Source organism: Thunnus maccoyii, chromosome 3 (assembly GCF_910596095.1).
Source record: "Thunnus maccoyii chromosome 3, fThuMac1.1, whole genome shotgun sequence".
NCBI classification, from domain to species: Eukaryota; Metazoa; Chordata; class Actinopteri; order Scombriformes; family Scombridae; genus Thunnus; species Thunnus maccoyii.
The window spans coordinates 25,736,214-25,758,924 of record NC_056535.1 but is presented as its reverse complement, the minus strand read 5'-3'; the positions used below and the strand labels follow the sequence as shown (position 1 = coordinate 25,758,924).

General features: G+C 38.2%; 1 protein-coding gene across 1 annotated transcript; it reads left to right on the top strand.

Moving 5' to 3' along the window:
• The first annotated feature begins 4,454 nt into the window (after nt 1-4,454).
• On the top strand, nt 4,455-21,773 carry ngfb (nerve growth factor b (beta polypeptide)). Its single transcript, XM_042407071.1, has 3 exons — nt 4,455-6,541; nt 16,211-16,361; nt 19,722-21,773. Exon 3 carries the CDS (start codon nt 19,733-19,735, stop codon nt 20,336-20,338), a length of 606 nt encoding a protein of 201 aa, XP_042263005.1. The 5' UTR covers nt 4,455-6,541; nt 16,211-16,361; nt 19,722-19,732; the 3' UTR covers nt 20,339-21,773.
• The last annotated feature ends 938 nt before the right edge of the window (nt 21,774-22,711 follow it).

Here is a 22,711-nt window from a genome sequence, read left to right as displayed (position 1 = left end):
CAGACACCGTCATATTTTGTTGTTATGATTGGGTAGTGTTACCAACATCGCCATGGAGATTGTAGTTTTGACTGAACTTCCTTATTGATATTTTGTCTGTCACTTACTTGTAAAGTTCCTGTTTAATTAGTCCCGGTCGGGATGATATAGGCTAATGTAACTAAACAAGCTGGCTGGAGGATAGCGTCTGGTTACCATGGAGACGACTGAAACCTTTCGTCTGAGGCTTAAATTGAAAACTTTGTGCAACTCTTTAATTTCTGTTGAGCGATACTCATCAAAAGTTTAGAGCAACCCGCCATAAATCAGCCTTTAGTCTGCTTCACTGTGAATGAGATTGGAAAAGTCTGCAAAGTTGCAGTTTGGTAAATTGTCGTTCATGGGAAGTCAAATTTTTGTCAAAAGGCCAAAAGAAGAAAAGAAAAAGAATATAAAGAAGCTAAACTACATAGTACATTTAACCATGCTGAAAATATTTATGTTTAAATTGTTTTAAAACCTGCCATGTGAAAAATATATTTTCCAATAATTCCTATCATGAAATCAGTACAAAATTGAATATCTCTCATTTCAAGATAAATTGATACATTTTTCCACAAGTCATCTACCACATGTCCTCTGTCTAGCAAAGTAATTTAACATAGATTACATAAATATTGCCTTAATTATGACAGGAAATGTAGCATTTATGGTTAAAATTTTGTGTTAAAAGGTTACATTTTGATGAATTTTCTCACTAAACAGAATAATAACTTAATTAGAGCTGCAAAGATTAGTCAATCCACAAAACTATTTTGATAGTAGAGTAATTTTTCAAGCAAAAATGCCAAACATTTGATGGTCCCAGGCTCTCAAATGTAAGAATTTTCTGCTACTCCTTGCTCTTACATTATAGTGTACTATAATACAACTACAAAACTAGATATTCTCAGATGTTACATTGGGCTTTAGGAAATTGTGATGGGCATTTTTCACTGAAGTTTTACAGACCAAGCAATTAATCAAGAAAATAACCATCAGATTAATCAATGATGAAAATAATCGTCAGTTCCAACCCTAAACTTAATATGTTTTAAATAATCAAAGTTTTGGACTTCATCATTTCCACTAGGTTCCAGTTTATGAAATATTCTTCTTAGTTAGACCTATGTATTGGTAAAACCCTCAAAACTATAAGATCTGATTCTGTAAAATGAGTGATTCTGTAATTATTTTCTAAAGTTTGAATATTTGCTACAATACAACCATGCGCAAAACTATCCCATTATTTGAGTACATGTTTTGTACTTTTTCATTTATGACAAGGCAGTTTTAGAGGGAAGTAAATAGAGGAAAGTAAACAAGAAAGCAAGCTTAAAAAACAAAACAAGTGTATCATTATCAGGGTAAAGACAAAATATATTTTATCGATGTCTAAGTTTAACTGTGGCTGTCATTCCAGGAGCCTTTGAGTTTGACGGTTTAAATTGAGCACAAAGATTCAACCCGGTGAGCAGTTCTGCACGAATGACCACAGCAACGTAATCAGCAGCTTGTCATTCAAAGCCTGTTGCTTTCAGATAAAGTCACCTGCACCTCCCTTCCTCTTTGAATGAGAGCCAGCCCCAGTCTATCAGGTTACAGGAGGGACTGTGTGACTTTTACCATATGAATGAAGCCACTGCCATTTTTTCAGACGGAGGTAGATTGTTCCTGGTCTGCAGACTGGATTGTGTGCCACCCCAGGCTGGGGTGTCAGTCAACCCAGACGGGGTTCATTAAACTGACTCCATTAGAGCTAATGAGTTGTAGGTCAGCGGTTGTGGGTGGCCTCTCCATTCATGACTAACAGACCACATAACTGACTGGCTTGCTGATTCAGTTAAATCACACTGACAAAAGGAAAACAACTATTTCGCTTGCTTTCACTGCATACCTGAATCCATGTGAGCCTCAAACTACTCAGCAACAAGAAATGTTAGTCAAGTTAAATCTTGATCACATAATGACAATAAATACACATATAAAGTTGATGTATAGGCTCTGCCCTCGTCAGTCTCTGCAAGAAAACACCAAGCTCAGCAACAGAAATTCAGGAATGATGTTAACAAATTCTCCCTGAGGGAAACTTGGACTCAGAGCCAACAAGTGGATGCTGAGGCAAGAGCTACAGCAGACTTTTACAGTGGAGATAGCATTACAAAGTAGGGCTGCAACTAACAAATATTTTAATTATCAGTTCATCTGCCGATTATATTCAAGATTCACTGATGAATCATTTGGCCAATAAAATACCAGAAAAGAGAGAAGAATTCTCATTACAATTTCCCAAAGTGCAAGATGATGTATTCATATTGCTTGTTTTGTTTTTTTTAAACCAACAATCCAAAAAACATATTCTGTTTACTATCATCGGAAACAAAAAAGGAACAAATTTTCACATTTGAGATGCAATTCGAGTTGTCTGCCTGAACTTGTGCACAGACTTTGCCCATTTCAGTTAGCTAACTTATATAAAGCAGATTTATAGTATGAAGACAGGTTAAAAAGGATAGGCTCACAATTTTCAAGTCTGTCTAAAGACAACAGTCAGGTGCCCATGTGAACAGTGAAAGCGGTTTTCCTCACAGTAAAGATTCCTTCTGTTCATACTGGCTATTAAAAAATCCCCTTAAAATGTGCTTTCAATGTAAGTGATGGGGGGCAAACTCCAGTGTATCCACACAGTTATTTTATACAAAAATGTATTTAAAAGTTTATCTGAAACTTAAATGAAGCTTCAGCCATCTGAGTTATTCATATGAAGTGGATATCTGCCACATCAACAGTCTTTTTAGCATCAAATTCCCTTTGTGTTTCCTCGGACAGTGTTTCCCTGTTGAGCTGTGGTGGGAGGATAGAAACAAAAGGAGGGACTTTGGCACTAAAAAGACTGTAATGTTGAAAGATATCTACTTGATTTGACTAATTTGAAAGGCTAAAGCTTCATATTAGTTTCAGATAAACTTTTAAAAACATTTTTGCACAGAAGGAGGACTGTGGATTTTGGCCACCATCACTTACATTGTAAGTGCATTATGAAGGGATCTTCTCATGGTCAGTATGAACAGGAGGAATGATTATGGCAAGAAAAACCTGTTTCAATGTTCATTTGGGCATCTGACTGTTGTTTTAAGACAGACTTGTGTTCACCAAATTGTGAACCCATCCTTTAGGAATTGAGGCATCTACCTCATCATTTCCTGGCAACACTGATGGTGAATTTCACACCAAAAACCAGACACAGAGGCAGACACCAGACAATACATGAAATCTACTATAGGAAAATATACAAATATTATATCTCTTGCTAGGCACCGCAGAATTTTTTTTTTTTTTTTTTAATTGGTGCAATTTGGTGCAGTCTGGCCATGGCTTTTTATCCCTGGCAAAGACATCTATTTATGCATGAAAAGTATAAAGTAAAACATTTAGTGATTACTAGTGATGAAGGAGTCCTATTTCTCTCCTTACTGAACAAAAAACTTGGAGGCCTTTACTTATTTTAACTATCCAACTATATTTTAGAATAAAAACACAAATATCTGTATTTATTATCTTCATCAACTTTAAAGGCAACTCGTATCGATACTCCTTATCAGTTTGATTCTTTATCACTACTATTATCGGTTCTTTTTCATTAATACATAATTGCTTTTTAAAAAATATATTATTTTAAAAAAGAATACATTCAGAACAGGGTTAGAATTTATTCATATTTTAAATAGCAGCAACAGAAATGTTTACAACAGCAAAGTCACTATATAAACTCAATAATATCTCACTGTAAACAAATCTAACATGTCATTAAAATGTATAATATTCCTGACATGACAATACTGAGTGAAGTTTAGAAAGAGTGAGGAACACAGACATGAGTCAGTATCAGTCATTCCTCCTGTCCTGTCCTCCTCCCTATGATGCTGACCTGATTCATTGGGAGGGGCTGGTTTGCCTCAGCCGGCAGCTGAGTTTACAAGAATCTGCCAAATTTTAAGACACGTTGCAAACTAAGCTAAACAGTTAGACTACATACAAACAGCTTTTGTTTTAGCTTGTTCGTAACTATTCCCTAGTAGACAAGCTAACGTGCTGGTGGATGAGAGACTGCAGACAGAGCAGATTGAAATAGGTTACCACTTTTCTATATGTTTATCCGTGTTTGAACAGGTGGTTTGATAAAGTACTGGCTTTTGACACGCAAAGGTTTTATTGCACTTACACTAACGAGCGTAGTTGTCGTCAACTCGAGTTATTTTCACTTCACTTGTGGTATGCTGTTCACTGACTTCGCTCCGTGTGTGTATGTGTGTGTGTGTTTGTGTGTGTGCGCGCGTGTGTGTGGAGGAGCTCAGCCCAGACACAGAGCGTAGAGGAGAGGCTGCAGCCTGATAATTAATAACACAAAAACATTAAAAAAGTACCAATAAAAGAACCGGTAACATCGGAGCTTATCAATACTACTACTATAATTTAGCCCCAGGGCCTGTTTAATACCGGGTTTCCCTACAGAGAAATAAGTGCATATTAAATAAAATTTCCATATATTGATTATTTTGGAGTAAATAAGATATAAATCGATGCATATACAACTGCAGGAAGCTAGAACAAATGTTTATGTCTGGAACGACGAGTGTCTCTTTCCTTTGCCGTTTAATCGTGTACAAAGCAAGAAGCAGAAATGCGATGGCAAAGTAAAATCTATGGACAGACAGTTTTACAATTGGAAGAGGACAGACATCCTTTAATTCTATACAAGAAGCCTAGTTTGAATTTTAATTTTCGAGGCAAACGTTGAATATGAATCTTGAATGATACTACACCAAATTCCTAAGTATTTGTATGACTCAGCAAGAGTAATGTGGGTTCTATTTAAAGTTTTAATGGCAGGATAGTCAGAGTCACTGGTGGAGGTGGAGAATACCATCTACTTGGTCTTTTCTGCATTTAAAACTAGTTTGTGATTAAGGAGTGATAATTGGAAAGCCTCAAAGGCAGACTGAAGATGAGTCAGGGCCTGGGCTGAGATGGAGCCCGCGGCATGTAAAATTGTATCATCTGCAAAAAAATGGACGTTGAAGTATTGATTAGGAAGAATTATGTTATTTATGTATATTGTAAACAGCAATGGACCAAAGATAGACCCCTGTGGCAACCGTTTCTGATGGTAAGATCGCTTGACTGAGAACCATCAGCAACAACAGTCTGAGTTCTCTCTGTAAGGTAAGAGTGGAATCAATTAAGCGTGGCTTCAACTAGACCTAAAGACTGTAGTTTGTGGAGTAGGATTTTATGATTGACAGTATCAAATGCTTTTGAGAGGTCAGTAAAGAGAGTGGCACATCATTGTTTTTTATCGAGGAAGGAGACAATGTTATCAGTGACTGAAACTGCATCTGTTATTGTGCTGTGACCCGGGTGAAAACCAGACTGTTGTGGCTGTAGTAACTTTAATGAATCAATAAAGACGTGTAGTTGATTCTAGGATCTTTGCTAAGAAAGGAAGTTTAGATATTGGACAGTAGTTGTTGAGATCAGAGATATCACCACTTTTGTGTAAGGATACTACTAAGGTGCTTTTCCTTGAAGCTGGAATCATGCCTGTTAAAAAGGTTTGGTTGAAAATATGTGCTAAATGTGAACAGATTAAGGGGGCACTTTGATGAAGAATATATGGGTCAAGATGATCTGCACCAGTGTCTTTGCATGTTTTTAATCTAAGCAGAGTTTACCAAACTAAAAGAAAATTTGCAATCAGAGAAGCTAAGGCTTTGGGGACTCCCTCTGCTGGACAGATATGGTAATTGTCTACAGTTGAATCTGCAGACATGTAAATAAAAGACCAGAGGAGAGGAAATGGTGATTAAAAGCTTCAACCTTCAACTTACACATAATAAAATCACAACTCATGCCTTGAGGTAGATTGAAGAAGATTGTTTCTTCTGATGAAATGTATGATAGCTTTGATAAGCAGCAAAATTAAGCTTCAGGCATGGCAGAACAGGAGTCCAATCAGCTTCATGACAGCCCACTCAAACATGAATATTCATTTCTGTCAACACTAAATAAATGAACAGCATAAAGATACCACTGACCAGCAACAGCCAAAGAAAACTAAGCTCAGGCACCAATGCTAATACTGCATACTGTAACTGACAGCATCAGAATAGCAGAAAGTAGCAGACAGTAGACGCCAAAACATTAACCACAAACAGATGAGCGGAACAGTCAGTAGACCAGCAGACTGGGAGGCCTCTTGGCGCAAATTGCAAAGCACACAAACACCAACTGAGCAGAGCCAAAGCAAAACACAACTCACGTTAAGCATGTTAGAAAAACCAGCAAACTTAGCTTGATGAAGCGAAGGTTTGATCCTCGGCATCTGAGCGATCGCCCCAAAACTCTGCTTGTCCGGCTGGAAGTGCAGTTTGAAGCCGACAGTTGATAAGACCAACGCTCGAGAATGGAATCACCGAATACAACGCCATTATTACTTCATAAAGGACACGACAGCTGTTAGCAGGTGAGCTAACTAGCATATGAAATGCTACATGAGCAACGGTTAAAGCTGCATCAGTTTGTAAACTAGTTAAGATAAAAAATTTAAAAAAAGGGGGGGGGGTTGTACATTTATTTGAAAGTCTACTGAATACTTTAACAAAACTACAGGTTAAAATTAAGACAATTTGTGAAAGAATAATTATGAATTATTTGAACTTCGTTTCTGAGGAATCAATCAGTTGGTATGAAGTCAGTTTGGTGGTGATGGTTTTAAAAACTATGATACCCATGAGCCTTTGCCGCCGTTGCTACGGACACCAAACTAGAGGCAAGGCAAGTTTATTTGTATAGCAAAATGCTTTACATAAAATATAAAAGGCATCAAGACAATGTAAAAGCACACAAGACAATATAAAAAGACATTTAAATACAATTAAGAAGTGTTAAATAAAAATCAGCTAAAATAGAATAAGAGATCAAACAGAGTAAAAGTTGCAGGTGCAGTGTAAGATATTAAAGAAAAGCCTCAAAGTTGATTTAATAAAAGGCAGTGGCAAACAGAGCAGCCATGATTTAAAACAACTGAGAGTTGGAGTCTGCAGTTTTCTGGGGTTTGTTCCAGATATGTGGAGCATAGAAACTGAACACTGCTTCTCCATGTTTGGTTTTGACTCAAGGGACAGAAAGCAGACCTGCCCAAAATGACCTAAGAGGTCTGGATGGTTCATAACGTAGCAGAAGATCAGAAATGTATTTTGGCCTAAACCACTCAGTGCTATATAAGCCAGCAGTAGTATTTTAAATCCATTCTTTGACAGAAAGGAAGCCCATGTAAAGATCCGAGAACTGGAGTGATGATCCAATTTCTTCATTTTAGTGAGGACAGCAGCCTTCTGAATCAGCTACAGCTGTCTGATTGATTTTTTAGGGAGAGCTGTAAAGACCGTCACAGTAGACAAGTCTACTGAAAATAAATGCATGGACAAGTTTTTCCAAATCCTGCTGAGACATACTTTAAGTCCTTTGCTTCTTGATATGCTCGTCAGGTGATAGTAGACTGACTTTGTAGTTGTCTTAATATGGCTGTTGAAATTCAAGTCTGAGTCCATGACTACACTGAGATTTCTAGCTTGGTTTGTGGTTTTTAACATTATCAGTTAAAACTGAGTACTGACTTGTAATCGTTCTTCCTTAGCTCCGAAACAGTTACTTAAGTTTTGTCTTGGTTTAATTGATGAAAATTCTGACACATCCAGTCATTGATTTGTTCAATGCAGTTACTCAGCGCTCGTATTGGACCATAGTCCCCTGGTGATATGGTTATGTAAATTTGTGTGTCGTCTGCATAATTATGGTAACATATTTTGTTGTTTTCCATAATCTGAGCTAGTAGGAGCACGTAGATGTTGAACAGAAGAAGTCCCAGAATGGAGCCTTGGGGAACTCCACAGGTCATTTTTGTCCACTCAGATGTGTAATTACCTATAGACCATGTCAAATGCAACATTGAGATCCAATAATACTAATACTGAAATTCTGTCACTGTCTATGTTTAAGTGGATGTCATTGAACACTTTCACAAGAGCAGTCTCAGTACTGTGGTGTGGTCAAATCCTGACCGGAAGACATCAAAACAGTTGTTTATTGCCAAGAAGTTGTTCAGCTGTTGAAAAACAGCTTCTTCAATGATTTTCCTTAAAAACGGGAGGTTTGATATGGGCTTATAATTGTTCATTAGTGACATGTCTAGATTGTTTTTTTTAAGAGTAGCTTGATGAGAGAGGTGCGAATCAAAGCTGTAGCGCTAGCAAATGTAGCATAGCACTTTGTCATTGCGAAATGGCAAAATAAACACCATTGTGGCTAAATTCATGCAATATTGAATCAGAATCTCAACATGAATTTATTTATAAATGTTTGTGGCTTCTGATACGTGTTCACTTTGCTTTTACAAGGACTTAATTAGATAAAACATTCCACTATGGTAAACTGTCAAAAAGAAGTTTACTCAATATGAAACATTATAAGTTTGTTTTGTTTGTTGTATGATTATTATGTTTTTGTCCTTGTTTGTCTGTTGGTTTGATTGTGTTTTGTTATTGCATGTTTTAAACGGTCTTGCCTGACTCAAATATCTGCCGTCTTAACTTTTTTCCCCTTAGAGGACCACAATGGAAATAAGCGTTTAGCTTTATTGTGTTTTTTATCCTCGTTAATTTAATGTATGTCAGGACTGAGTGACTTCAGTCTTGTATGTACTTTTATTGTTGTCAAATAAATCTATCTTTTTAGTTATCAATCTATCTAAATCTAAAAAATAAAGATTAAGAGTACAATAGACTATACATAAATAGCATCTACCAATTGTATCGAGACACAAATAATTAATAAGTACAGCACATTTAACACAAAAAATTGAAACAGAGTGCATTTACATGTGCACTAGTATCCCAGTTTTGAGTCTTATCCTGGTTTTGATATACATATCATAACCAGGATACTAGTGTGTATGTAAACACTCACTGACAAATTGCATTTGAAGGTGTTGTGTCTGCAGATAGTGTTAGCAGCATGAAATACAATTATTATAGTTACTTGTAGGAAAAACAAAAGTATAGTTTTTACTTCCTTAGCTTTTGTCCCAAATAAAAGGGGGCAGTTTGACCCCAGAACATCCTGAATTATTGGAAATGGATTTTATTGGACATTTTCCACAGGGATTTTGTCCATGCTGACTTGATTATAATCTCCTGCAGTGTTATCATTGGCACACTGTGCTGCAAACATCCTGGCCAACATTATTCCAACTGTGTTTTATTGGGTTAGGTCTGGGAAGTGTCAAGCCTTTTTTAAGAAGCCAAAGTCAAATCAAAACAAACATGACAACATAACAGTGTCTGCTCCATGATATGGCAAATTGTCCTGCTGAAAGCGTATAATAATTATTTCCATTGGGGCTTAGGTGTGCCAAGAAACACTTCCCTTACTGTTCCTCCATTACCATCATCTGACCAAGCAACATTTTCCACTCTAGTCGTCAGGTGGTGCTGATCACAGTCACCACATTGCTTCATCTGTCCAGCATGGTCTTGTGCTGCTGTAACCCATCTGCTTCAAGGCTCAATGAGTTGTGCGATCTAAGATGCCCCAGTGCACACTAATGTTGTACAGCAGTATTATGTGCATATTTGTAGCCCACCTAGTAGCTTGAATGAATGTTGCCATTCTGCCCGCACCACAGGACGAGACTGCTGACTGCATGTTTCTTAACCACTGAGTAGCTGTTACAGCTGTGTGTCAAGGGCCAAAATCATTTACTCCAAATAACAGAGACATTTGTTTTCTATTAACATGATCACTTTTTTTATGATATACTAGTCAAGTCAAGTGAACTTTATTTATATAGTGCCAAATCACAACAGAATTTATCTCATGGCACATAGAGCAGGTCTAGACCGTAGTCTTTAATTTACAGAGACTCAGCATTCTCCCATGAACAAGCACTGGGCAACAGCAGTAAGGAACAACTCCCCTTTAATGGGAAGAAACCTCGTGCAGAACCAGGCCATAAGTGTGCGGCCATCTACCTTGAACGGTTGGGTTGAGAGAGAAAGAGGGAGGGGGGAGAGCGGTGAGAGAGAGACACAGAGAAGCACAACAACAAAAATAATAATAATAGAAATATGACTAACAATAAAAATAGCAGGCATGGGCACCAAGCACGACCACGGCAGCAGGCGGTCTGCAACCACGACCCATGGAAGCCCACGATCCATAACCAGACGGTCCACAACCGTGATCCATAGAAACCTGCAAGATGAGAAAGCACAAAAACTCTGTGGAAGAAGCCAAATTAGTAACATGCATTGATGGTACATGAATGCGTACACATTAAGAGGGGGATGAGAAGAGAGGCTCAGTGCATCATGGGAAGTCCCCTGGCAGTCTAGACCTATAGCAGCATACTAGGGGCTGGTCCAAGGCAAGCCTGGCCAGCCCTAAATTTAAGCTTTATCAAAAAGGAAAGTTTTAGGCGTACTCTTAAACATAGAGAGGGTGCCTGCCTCCCGGACCGAAACTGGAAGATGGTTTCACAGGAGCGGAGCCTGACAGTTGAAGGCTCTGCCTCCCATTCTACTTTTGGAGACTCTAAGAACCACAAGTAAGTCTGCATTCTGGGAGTGCAGTGTTGTAGCGGGGTAATAGGGTACTACAAGCTCTTTAAGATATGATGGTGCCTGACCATTAAGGGCTTTGTGGGTGAGGAGAAGGATTTTAAATTCTATTCTGGATTTTACAAGGAGCCAGTGCAGAGAAATGGGAGAAATATGATCTATTTTCCCAGTTTTTGTCAGTACATGTCCAGCTGCATTCTGGACCAGCTGGAGAGTCTTTAGCGACTTGTTAGGGCAGCCTGATAATAAAGAACTGCAATAATCCAGCCTAGAAGTAACAAATGTGTGGACTAGTTTTTCTATATCTTTTTGAGACAGGATCTGCCTGATTTTTTTTGCAATGTTATGTAGGTGAAAAAAAAATCAGTCCTTGAAATTTGTTTTTTGTTGGAGTTAAAGGACATATCCTGATCAAAGATAACTCCCAGATCCCTTACGGTGGTGCTGGAGGCCAGGGTAATGCCATCTAGAGTAGCTATATCATTAGATAATGTGTTTCTAAGGTGTTTAGGGCCAAGCACAATAACTTCAGTTTTGTCTGAGTTTAGTAGCAGAAAATTGTTATCCAGGTATTTATGTCCTTAAGGCATGCTTGGAGTTTAGATAACTGATTGGTTTCATCTGGTTTCATTGATAAATATAACTTGGTATCATCTGCATAACAATGAAAATTTGTTTCCAAAAAATGTTAACTAAAGGAAGCATATATATGGTGAACAGTATTGGTCCAAGCAGAAAATCTTGTGGAACTCTGTGTCTAACTTTTGCATGCATGGAGGATTCATTGTTATTGTGTATAGAATTAAATCAATCTGATAAATAGGACTTAAACCAGCTTACTGCAGTTCATTTAATGCTCTGGCATTACAGAGGGCCTTCCTATATGTTTTAAGACTATGTTGCCAGACTAAGCGAGATTCTTCCAGTTTGATGAAACACCATATCCTTTCAAATTTCCGCAATGTGTGCTTTAATTTGCGGGTTTGAGAGTTGTACCATGGAGATAACTCTTTTTATCTACTTTTTTAAAGGGGCGATGGAGTCAAGTGTCATTGACAGTGAGCCTGCAGCAATATCAACAAGATTATCAATCCCAAATTGTTGTATTGAGACATGGCATTGAATTCAATGCTGATGGAATCACTTCCTTAAATTTAGCTACAGCACTATCAGATAGACATGTAGTGAAGACATTTTTGTCTAATGGCATGTAGTCCAGTAATTGGTATTCAAAAGTTATTACGTAATGGTCTGATAAAATAGGATTTTATGGAAAAACTATTAAATATTCAATGTTGATGCCATATGTCAGAACAAGGTTGAGGGTGTGGTTAAAACAGTGGTTATTTACACTCTGAGAGAAACCAATTGAGTCTTATAATGAGATTAACATAGTGCTAAGACTATCATTATTGACATCCACATGAATATTAAAGGCACCTACTATAATCACTTCATCTGTAGTATAGACTAAGTTTGATAAAAACTCTGAGAATTCAGATAAAAAATCAGAATACAGGCCAGGAGGACGGTGCACTATAACAAATAGAATTGGCCGTAGGTCTAAGAACAAGGTTTTCAAATTAGTTACAATTAAGTTTATGTCTAGAGTTGATAATTAGGTTTGAGTTGAATAAAGTTGCAACTCCATCTCCTCGGCCAGTGTCTCAAGGAATGTGAGTATTAATACGACTGGGGGGAGTGGATTCATTTAGGCACATAATCTTCATGACACAGCCAGGTTTCAGTAAGACAAAATAAATTAATATGATTAGATTGTTTAGTAGTACAGCTTTAGATGACAGAGATCTAATGTTTAGGAGTCCACATTTAATTCTTCTAATTTGTTGTACTATTGCAGTGATGGCGTTAATTTTTATTAGATTTTTATGTATAACTCCTCTTCTGTTTACTTTAGATGTAACTGATTTAAGTGGTTGGGGGACAGACACAGTCTATTTGGTTTTGGGTGGGTAACCGCTCTAATGGAAATGCAGAGAAGCGTGTAGGACTGCAACTCTGCCTCCTAGTCTCATCTCTGAGTTATCATGCTTTTGGTCTACTAATAAACTCATATTACTCATATTACTCACTATATACTCAGCCATTTCTAGACATGGGAGCAGCTGGGGGGTAGGAGCTACACTACTGGGGGCTGGCTAACTACAATAGATAATGATTTGTTTTCCATGGTGCGGAGCTGCGTTTCCAGTTCACTGAGCCCCAACACTGCAAATAAACTACATTTATTACATGTGCCATTATCACTAAAAGCGGCAGAGGAATAGCTGAACATATAACACACAGAACAAGAGAGAGCAGGAGAGCGAGAGAGAGACATAAGCTACTGCTGACTGCTAAGCTAAGTTAGCTGCAAAGCTAACTGCTGAGCTAAAAGAAAGTCACTAAAAGAAGGAGAAAGCTAAGAGTGCTTGAGCAGAACTAGTGTAGGTTTAAATGTACAGCGGGTAATTATCCACAGTAATGAAGAATTTAGCAAAATTAACTGAGTTGAGAGCAGCAAAAACACTATCAGTGACACAGTCGGCAACCGGAAATGAGACAATACGCTTACCGCATCACGCATCAACATGAGGAAAAATGATTGCATTATTATTACGCTTTAACTTAAAGCTCAAATATTCACATCTTGTCATTTTTCCAAATCTCCCACTGTACTCCTCATCAAGAAAGAAAAGAAAAGAGAATGGCTCAACCTGCCATCTGCTGTTTAAAATCAGCCCTGAAAAGGTGGGGCCAATGCTGACATAGGGTCGACCATTTGAGAGTTCTCTACATCATGAAATTTAAATGGTAGAATATTAACTCCCACCTCCCCCAGCCCCCACCCTTGAGTGTGAGTCTGTGAAACCGCCCTAGCTCATTTTCAAATATATGCTGATGCAGAAATATTTCCCCCAGCAGGTCAAGTGCTGCTGTTAGCTCCTGAGGCTAAAACTGTCTTCATGTGAAAATTATTATTATTATTATTATTGTTAGTAGTAGTAGTAGTAGTAGTAGTTGTAGTAGTAGTAATAGTAGTAGTAGTAGTAGTATCATTCTCTGGCCAGGGGATGTCACTGAGCAACTCCTGCTGTCCTGCCTCACACATCCACGCCCCACTCCCCCTCAGCCTTTTGCCCACTTTTTTGCATTTTTCTGAAATATGTAGTGGGTGGGGTTAGGCTCAGACCTGGGGGGGGGGGGGGGGGGTACACTTTAATACGTTTTAATATACATATAGCTAATATATACATCTAAAATATTATATATTCACCTACCTCATTTTAAGAATGTGCAATACATATTTAATCACATTTGTCTAGATTTGTTTTATTCATGGTCTCTTAGGTCTCTGTATTGCCTGTAGTCACTGAATCACATCAACATTTACATGAATATCACTTTGAATGTGACACTTCTTGTCCATTTTTGTCCAGTCTAGCATTTAGTGACACAGTAATTGAGCCTCTCAAACCTGTTTATTTTTGTATCAAGTTAATGTCTTGAGATTTAGTAATAAATTTAAGTAAATCAGCTGTATAAGGTACTGTGGCCAGAGAAGCAATGAACCTTTGTTCTTTTGTTATACACTAGTACAAAATATACAGTAATATAGTAGATAACTGTATATATAGTAATTTAATAAATAAATAGATAAAACAATCCTAACTCAAGGTCCGCTTTATATGATTTCCTCTTGTATTGAGTTCACATATCTTCATGATAACTGAGCAAACTCCATCCACCGATGAAGACCATGTGATATGGCTGAAAGCTTCAGAAACAGCTAGTAAATCAAACTTGAGTCTGTATGGTATCTAAGGTCAAGGATGAACTTTGATGCTCAAAATATATTGTGTATCTTTCCGCATGTATGTACATACAAATAGCTTCAGACACATATAGTACATGTACTGATTTGCTCTTATGTCCATTTAAATATACTTCAGCATTGTCAGACAACAAATGTAGCATGAATACACAACTGGAATAGACTTCTTGTTAGTTTTACATCAGTGTTAATCCAGCAAATAATTGCCTTGCATTCTGCAGAAAAGAAGAATGATTGTTATGATAGACACACACTGAGGCTGAGAGGATGTTTTCAGTGTATGTAGTGGGGTCACAAGAACACAAACACAGCATGACCTTTTTCTTAAACAGTCTGTCCTGTTGTTAGAAGGTCACAGGTTTAAATCTCTTGACAGCCAAAGACCACTCTTGTCGAGGTGCCATAAACACATGAACACTTCCCGTGCCAGAGTACATTCTTTACAGCAGTACACCACCGTCATTTAGATTTACAGCCCATTTACTTAGCTTATAGCTTACGTTCCTGTCATTTTGCAAGCATGCCATATCCTGTTCAGTGTTTCTTCAGCCATGATTGAAAGTCATTTTAAAGATACCCTTATTAAAAAAGCATATATCAACATGGCAATCAAACTTGTGAGCAAGACGTTTTCAGGGATTATTTGTCTGTTTAGAGACTTCATTTTCTTTCTGTGGGTGTCAGCCGATTGACACAAAGCAAAGTATAACATGACGCACAGTCCGCTCACATGAAAACATTCACCTCAGGGAAACTTGAGCGCAGAGGCACAACAATGAGATAAAATGTCAAAACAAAATTAAAGCTTCTGGTTAACTGTGATGGATTGTCTAGCTGGACTGGTGGCTGAATTTCACACTGTACAAAAATGAATCATAGTGCGATAAATGTCTGCTGTATATTGTTATATTGACTCATGTATTAATTACTGAATTGATACCCTGTACTGAATATATATCCCACCACACATACACACACACACACACACACACACACACCCAAAGGACCACAATGGAAATAAGCTCTCTGGCTTTATTGTGTTTTATCCTTTTGACAACTACTGTTTTAAGATATGATGCCTCCTGGTTGAGGCTGTGCATATATTATTTATTTATTTATGTCGTGTATATATTTTATATTGTCAATAAAGAATTTCAATCAAATCAATCAATCAGTCAATTCTCCTGAAGGTGGGAAATCAATCCTGAAAATTTAAAAGAGAGAGGCAAAGCAGACAGTATCCTGACTTGAGAAAATATTTTGTAATGTTTACACCTCTTTAACCCCGCTGGTGTGGCTTCATATGCAAAATACCAAACTCTTAAATGTTCTTGTTTCTACTTGCTCCTAAATATTCTCCTGAACTTAATCTCCTAAAATATCCAGCAATATATCTGTCTGTTAAGGCACAGTAGAGTTTAAATCAACAGCATCAGCAACAAAACTGTCAAAGCTAATATATATCCAAGAATGCTGACATTATTTACTATTAAACTCTACATGTTTCCACTGTAGATAATCTACATTATGCAGGTCTGCTTCTTTATTTCGGTATGTTCACTATGTGAGTATCTGGTGAGCGGGAATAACATATTAACTTTCTCTTCCCGCGTCAGTCTCACAAAGAATGTGTTTACAGTGGGTTTACGAGCCTGGTGAGACACTTTCTCTGCTTCAACAGGGCTGAGGAGTGGAGGCAGAGGAAGGCAGAGGTGTGCTGGATGGGGGCCACAGCCAGGCCTGATGGCAGGAGCCCAGAACACAGTACGCTCTAATCACGTCCTCTAGGTGCCTCCGAGGTGCTACAGTTCCCCTGAGGAGACACTGAAAAGGTACTGAGATGGATGGATGAGAGTCCCTCCCCTAAAAAAAGAAGAGCATAAAAAGTATATCTCCTACTGATAGATGTAGTAGCATGTAGACCAATCAGTGTGTTGAGAATACCCTTAATTCCTCCTCATTTAGTCATGTTTAAGATTGTGTTTGCACACTACTGTACGTCATAACATCCTAAAGTGTGACAAAAGTTTTAGGTTAGTAGAAACTTGAATTGGTTGAGTTCATATTAGCATACGTAGAAATTACAGTAATGCTCGAGAAGTTATTTTTCTGCAACATAAGAGTTGGGTTTTTTTTTGGAGGAAATGACGCTTTTCACGTACAGCTTCTTCAAGCTCACTCATCATGATAAGCCAACTTGAACAGCGATGTGTCCAGCGCTATACTTCCTTTAACATGGTAACAAAGCTCAGTTCACAGTGTCAGCCGCATTGCACACAGAATAGTCATCAATATAATATAAAACAAAAACAATAATAATCACAGTATTTGTAGTTTGGCAGAGGAAGCTGCTATTTAGACCTTATTGCAGAAGGCACTACATCTGCTCTGTTGTCTGGGAGTAAATAAACTCTTTATACTGTAGTAAGGAAGTTTCAAGTCAAGTCAGTTTTTTTGTACAGCAATACAACATCCTCTATCCTTAGAACCTCGATTCGGATAAGGAACCTCCCCCCCATTCCCCCACTGCCCCCACCCCCCACCCCCCCAAAAAAAACACTTAAACAGGGAAAAAAATGAAGAAACCTCAGGAAGAGCAACAGAGGAGGGATCCCTGTTCCAAGACAGACTGACATGCAATAGATAAGGTAGATAAAACTACCTTATCAGACCATTTGCTTATATGTAACACATTTCTGATTTGGCCTTGTCTTTTCCAGGTAACTCCTCATCTATCCCACTTGTCAACAGACCTTTTTAACAGTAATTATTTTGACTTGTAACAACAGGAAAGCACTGATCTAACAACATTTAGATGTTCCAGTAGTGAGCCAACCTGTCATTGTTGTTATTAATTACGCCTGTTATTAATCTCCCGCTGTGACATATGAAAATATCAGCTGACAGTTTTTACGCACCTAATCCTTCAGTAGAGCTCTATAACGACCGCTTTGCACACATACTGTATGAGATGCATGTCCTATAAAGTGTGCTTCAGATAGCAGCGTCAGCATCAGTTTTTTTATGACAACTTTGTATAAGTGACCATAATTGTCGCATTAATGATTTTGTTGTGTTTCTCAAACTTAAGACCCTTTTACTTCCTGCTAAAAAAAAAAAAAAGATGTTGCCACTGGGGAGGCAGTGTGCTCATTCAAAGGTTTTTTTTCTTTTGTAACATTTTCATCACCCTGGGGTTGATTTCAAAATCTTACGAGCTTTTCCCACTGTACAAATGTTTCCTGTTTTATGTTGTGATATCAACTGTAGATTCATGTGTCCTACAGCAGTTAAACAAATTAGCACCTAATAGTCTCCTTCCAATCTCCTCTGTGGTGGTCTTATCTGTTCATAGCAATTATAATAATCATCTTAAAATTGAGCTTTCATGGGGTTTTTTTTCATGTCTAAATGCTTTATCTCACAAAGAAGGAGAGAGCAGAGAGGTGAGGTGTGAGGACAAACACTAAGCTGAATTGGACAGACTTCACAAGGGTTTATTGTGTAATCATATCTCACATTATGTACCTCTGTATAGGCTATGATTTTTCTTTTGATTTGTTGTGCCAACATTTTTAACCCATGACCATTCACACCGACACCTGAGGCAAACACAGCTCATAATAAACCAACCTGACGGAGCCTGCTAGCAGCGTCGTCTCAGGTGTTAACATGCCTGTGATTCCTTTTGTTCTGTGTTAAATACAGTACACAGGCTGCTAATTTATGCAAGCCAGCGAGGTTCAGATGTTGTGTTGTGTGTTCTGATGTGTGGAGTTTGATGTGCGATGTCACAACAGTGTCTGATCTATTCTTATACCTGACACTCTCGGCTCATGTTTTCATGGATATCCTGTAAGATCTGCAGTATTTATGTATATCATATTCTTCACTGGTCCAAAGGGAACTCAGCTCTGTTTCTGGGGAGTTGTACTATTTTTTCCTGCAAAACCACAGATGAGCTCATTAATTTCTTTTTCGTGCCTCTGAAAACAGTTTGAGGATTATATTAAACTGCAAATTTAGCTGAGCTCGCCTCAAATTGCGAAAAGTGTTTGGGCTCATAAAGCAATCTCCAAAATTGATGTCTAACTAAACTATATATTATAATTCACAAATAGTCACAGTTCAAGTTGCAATTTATTCATCCATAAAAATGTGGAAATTACAGCTTCAAAAGACCCATTTTCAAAGTAGCATTAAAATGTTTTAATTTAGATGAAATTTAGATAAGAGTTTACATCCTTCATACAAATCTCTCTGTCCTCCATAATCCTGCAGACAGCCGCTCATAATACACGGACGCCACTGTCCTCTCTGTGGATATTATTAAGTTAATAATTTCACAATTAACCACTAAATTAGATATCAAACATTCAATCACTTCCTGTTTACACAAACAAATAAAAAATAATTGAGCCTCTCTGGCAGTACTCAATATCCTGCCTCCTTCAGTAGGGTTGGCAGACTCTAACTTTTAACCCTAACCTCAAAGGTAGAATCTGCGATCCAAATGATTAGACCTTTAATCATCTAGAATGTAAACATAACCATTTAATTTGTGCAGCTTGTGCAATTGGGAAACATCCTTGGAGGAAGCACTGTAGATCAAGAAATTCCTGTAAATCTTCTGTAAAACTATATACTGTATGTCACACAGGAATCTTTTCATGTACTGTACTTGTGAAAACTGTTAATGCAAGTCCATTAAACCCTTAGTGTAAAGGAATGTGTGTTTTTGCACTTTAAAGAGGAGCTGCTACATGCATGCACCTAATTTAGGTTGATCACAGCTCAACATGTTGTACCATGAAACTGCAAACAGAAAATGGAGAGTATCCCCAAACCAGAGTAAAGCCCCCAACAATTTATTGGTATGAAACGAGACACACGAGAATTTTTCCTTTACTGAATCTGTTCTCCTGCACTTGGCCTAAATACAGGATGGTATGTGCACATGTACCTTTCTGTACCTCACAACTGCATCAGGAACATAAAAAGGTATCCAGGATTTTATCTAACTGTGCAGGAAGTAGGACAATTTTCCGGTAGAATTCCCTCAAAATAGAACATTCCTTTAAATGTGTGATAAATACAGCATGTAACATACCAGAGCAAGGCCTTATCAGCATGTGAATAAAGAATATATCTGCACTAACAGGAGTGTTTTCTGTGGTTGTTGACTCCCTCAGGTTGTGTGCCCATGAGGTCGTCTATGCTGGTCCTGTTCCTCTTCTTCAGTGCCCGGGCTATGGCCGCCATCAGAGGGGACTCGTGTGCAGCCACGACAGCACAGCAGCAGGATCCAGGCATCAACCCCAACATCATCCCCACAGTGGACCCCAAACTTTTCACCAAGCGCCGCTACCTCTCACCCAGGGTGCTCTTCAGCGCTCAGCCCCCTGATGCAGAGCCGGCAGGTTCACAAGGTGCCGGCAGGAGGACCCGCAGGGCAGCGGGGAAGCCTCAGCACCGCGGGGTGTACTCAGTGTGTGAGAGCGTCAGCGTCTGGGTGGGTAACAAGACCAAGGCCACAGACATCTCAGGCAACGAGGTGACAGTGCTACCAGACGTGAACATCAACAACGTCAACAAGAAGCAGTACTTCTTTGAGACGACATGTCACAGCGCCCGCTCAGGCAACTCGGGCTGTTTGGGAATCGATGCGAGACACTGGAACTCTTACTGCACCAACTCACACACTTTTGTACGAGCGCTGACTTCCTTTAAGAACCTGGTGGCTTGGAGGCTCATACGCATCAACGTGGCCTGTGTGTGCGTGCTCAGCCGCAAGTCATGGCGACAGTAAAGACTTTATCTGCACATCACATCAGACTTACACACTCAAAAGGTCAAATACAAAACATACTGTACACACTCATACATGTCACACAGACATACTCATGCTAACGTGCAGAAAGTTATGACTTTCTCTGCATAACTTTATCACCAAAGACTTCTCACCCTCTGCACAAAGTAAATTATTGGTATAGGTCAAAGTATCAGGACTGCATGTACAGTATATAGACCAGGCCTGGGTCAAATAGTATCTGCAGCTGGTTTATAGCTTCAGTTTTATCTGTTTGGAGTACCAAACATTGAGCTGCTGTCACTTAACATCCGTCTATCTTCGCTGTGGTTTATGACAGGTTCAGTTTGCAGAGGTTTAGATGTTGGACCTGATTGCTTTTTCAAACAAGACAAGAATTTACCTTACATCTACATATTATCAATACTATACATTTAAGAAATACTTATATTCTACACAGTGATATGTTATTCTGGAAAAAGCATATATTATTTTTTTAGTCCTTAATATCTCCAGTACCAATCACCACGTGAAACAACAACAGTGTAATATATTTATTATAAATAAGGATTGATAATATGGATGGAATAATGGGAAACTGGCGACAATGGAAACAAGAAAACCACATTGACATAAAAGATGCATGAAAAGTGACTCCTACAAAATAAATGCCAGCTTTATTCAAACATAAAGAATGCAAAAAAAAGGAAAAAAGAAAGTGAAGTCACATCCTACCAAATGTTGAAATCATATTCAAATAATAGGCTAAGACGAATTCTCTTCTGAACTATATTATACATTTTTCATCATGAGCCAACATATTTTGTACAATCTCAACGCATGTAGTGAAGGGACCTCTGCAGGTCTCTTAAAGTTGAGAGAGTTTTTAAGTTGTAAGAAATTTGATAAATAGCATTCTTACGTTTGCGTGTAGGAGTAAAAGTAGAGGGTTTTTATCTTTCACTTCGCTATACACTGGTGATTCAGACTCAGACAGAAAATGGTAATTAAGGAAACTGCTTTCAGCTGTCTGATTTTCCATGATCACTAACTGCTATGGAAAGATTTCAGAAATACCACTGGAACAATATACAGTGTGTGCTTTATCATTTATAGTCCAGTTATACTTTGCTTTTGGACCCTACTGTATATATATATATAATATTTTCTAATACTGGCTAAATTGGTGACAAACTGACCTCATGTCTGCAGGTACTGGACTTGTGCTGCTCCATAAAGAGCAGACGTGACACCTTGTTACTGTAAATGTAATTTACACTGTAATGTAATCAGACATTTGCCTTTGTGGGATCATGTGAGGTGAAAAACTCATACTTTCATATATTAATGAAATGATTTGAGCTGTAGAAATTTGCCTTCACACTAAATTTTATGACAAACCTTCATTAAACCTCTGCAGCAGGTTTAAGTTAAATCTCAGATACAATGACCTCCAGTGCCATTTAGATGATTTCTACAGGATACAGCAGCTGGATTTTGACTAATAAACCACAGATTCAGAGGACACAGTAATGGGATTTAAGAGGCCATATGATTTTGTTGAAGACAGTACAGGTTTAAACCTGTCTTAAACCTTAAACCGCAGCTTAAGCGACAGAGCAAGAGAGAACACAATCATAATTGTCGTATTTTTCTCCCTCAGATTATTTTGCCCTGTAGCACAACTCACTCTAAGTAGTCTGACGCAACCCAGGCTCTTTGGAAGTACAATTTGACCCAGGTCTGATATAAACAAAACTTTTGTTAAAACGTTGTTATTGATATTGTTATTTATTAAACACTCACATACTTGCACTTTGTGTTTTATGATCTTTATTGTATGCAGAGAGCATGCATGTTGTTCCTATCCAGCTCAGATTGAGTAACACTATGACATAAATCTTTTTAGGCCAAGATGGAAAAATGAAGAAACCCACATGGCTTCATTTCACTGCCAGTAATTTGCTGTTGTGGCTTTGTGTTGGGTTTTTCCTCCTGCTCTTCATTCTATAGTAAATATGAAACTACAGAAAAAAGGCGAGCAATAATAACACAAATAAGACCGTTATTCCATTGTTCATCATTCAGGCTGCAGCTGATATTATCATGGCTTCTCATTTTCTTTGTTTTGGCAGTGACATTTCAGAGTAGTCAGTCAGCCCACACTACAAATTGCACTGGAGGCATACCATCAGTATCAGTTGTAATTTTTTTAGGCTAATAGCCCATTTTTCTATTGCAGCAGACGTGTAAGATGTCTGTGAGCTCAGAGAGTTTGGAGAAATGGGAACAGACACAAAGAGGAGCTGCTGAGATTATGTTTCTGGGAAACTGGCAATGTAAGAATAATATTCCCATTGAGCTGTCTACCTG

Excerpts from the sequence above, each read along its gene's own strand:
- ngfb (XM_042407071.1), top strand. The coding sequence starts at position 19,733 with ATGAGGTCGTCTATGCTGGTCCTGTTCCTCTTCTTCAGTGCCCGGGCT.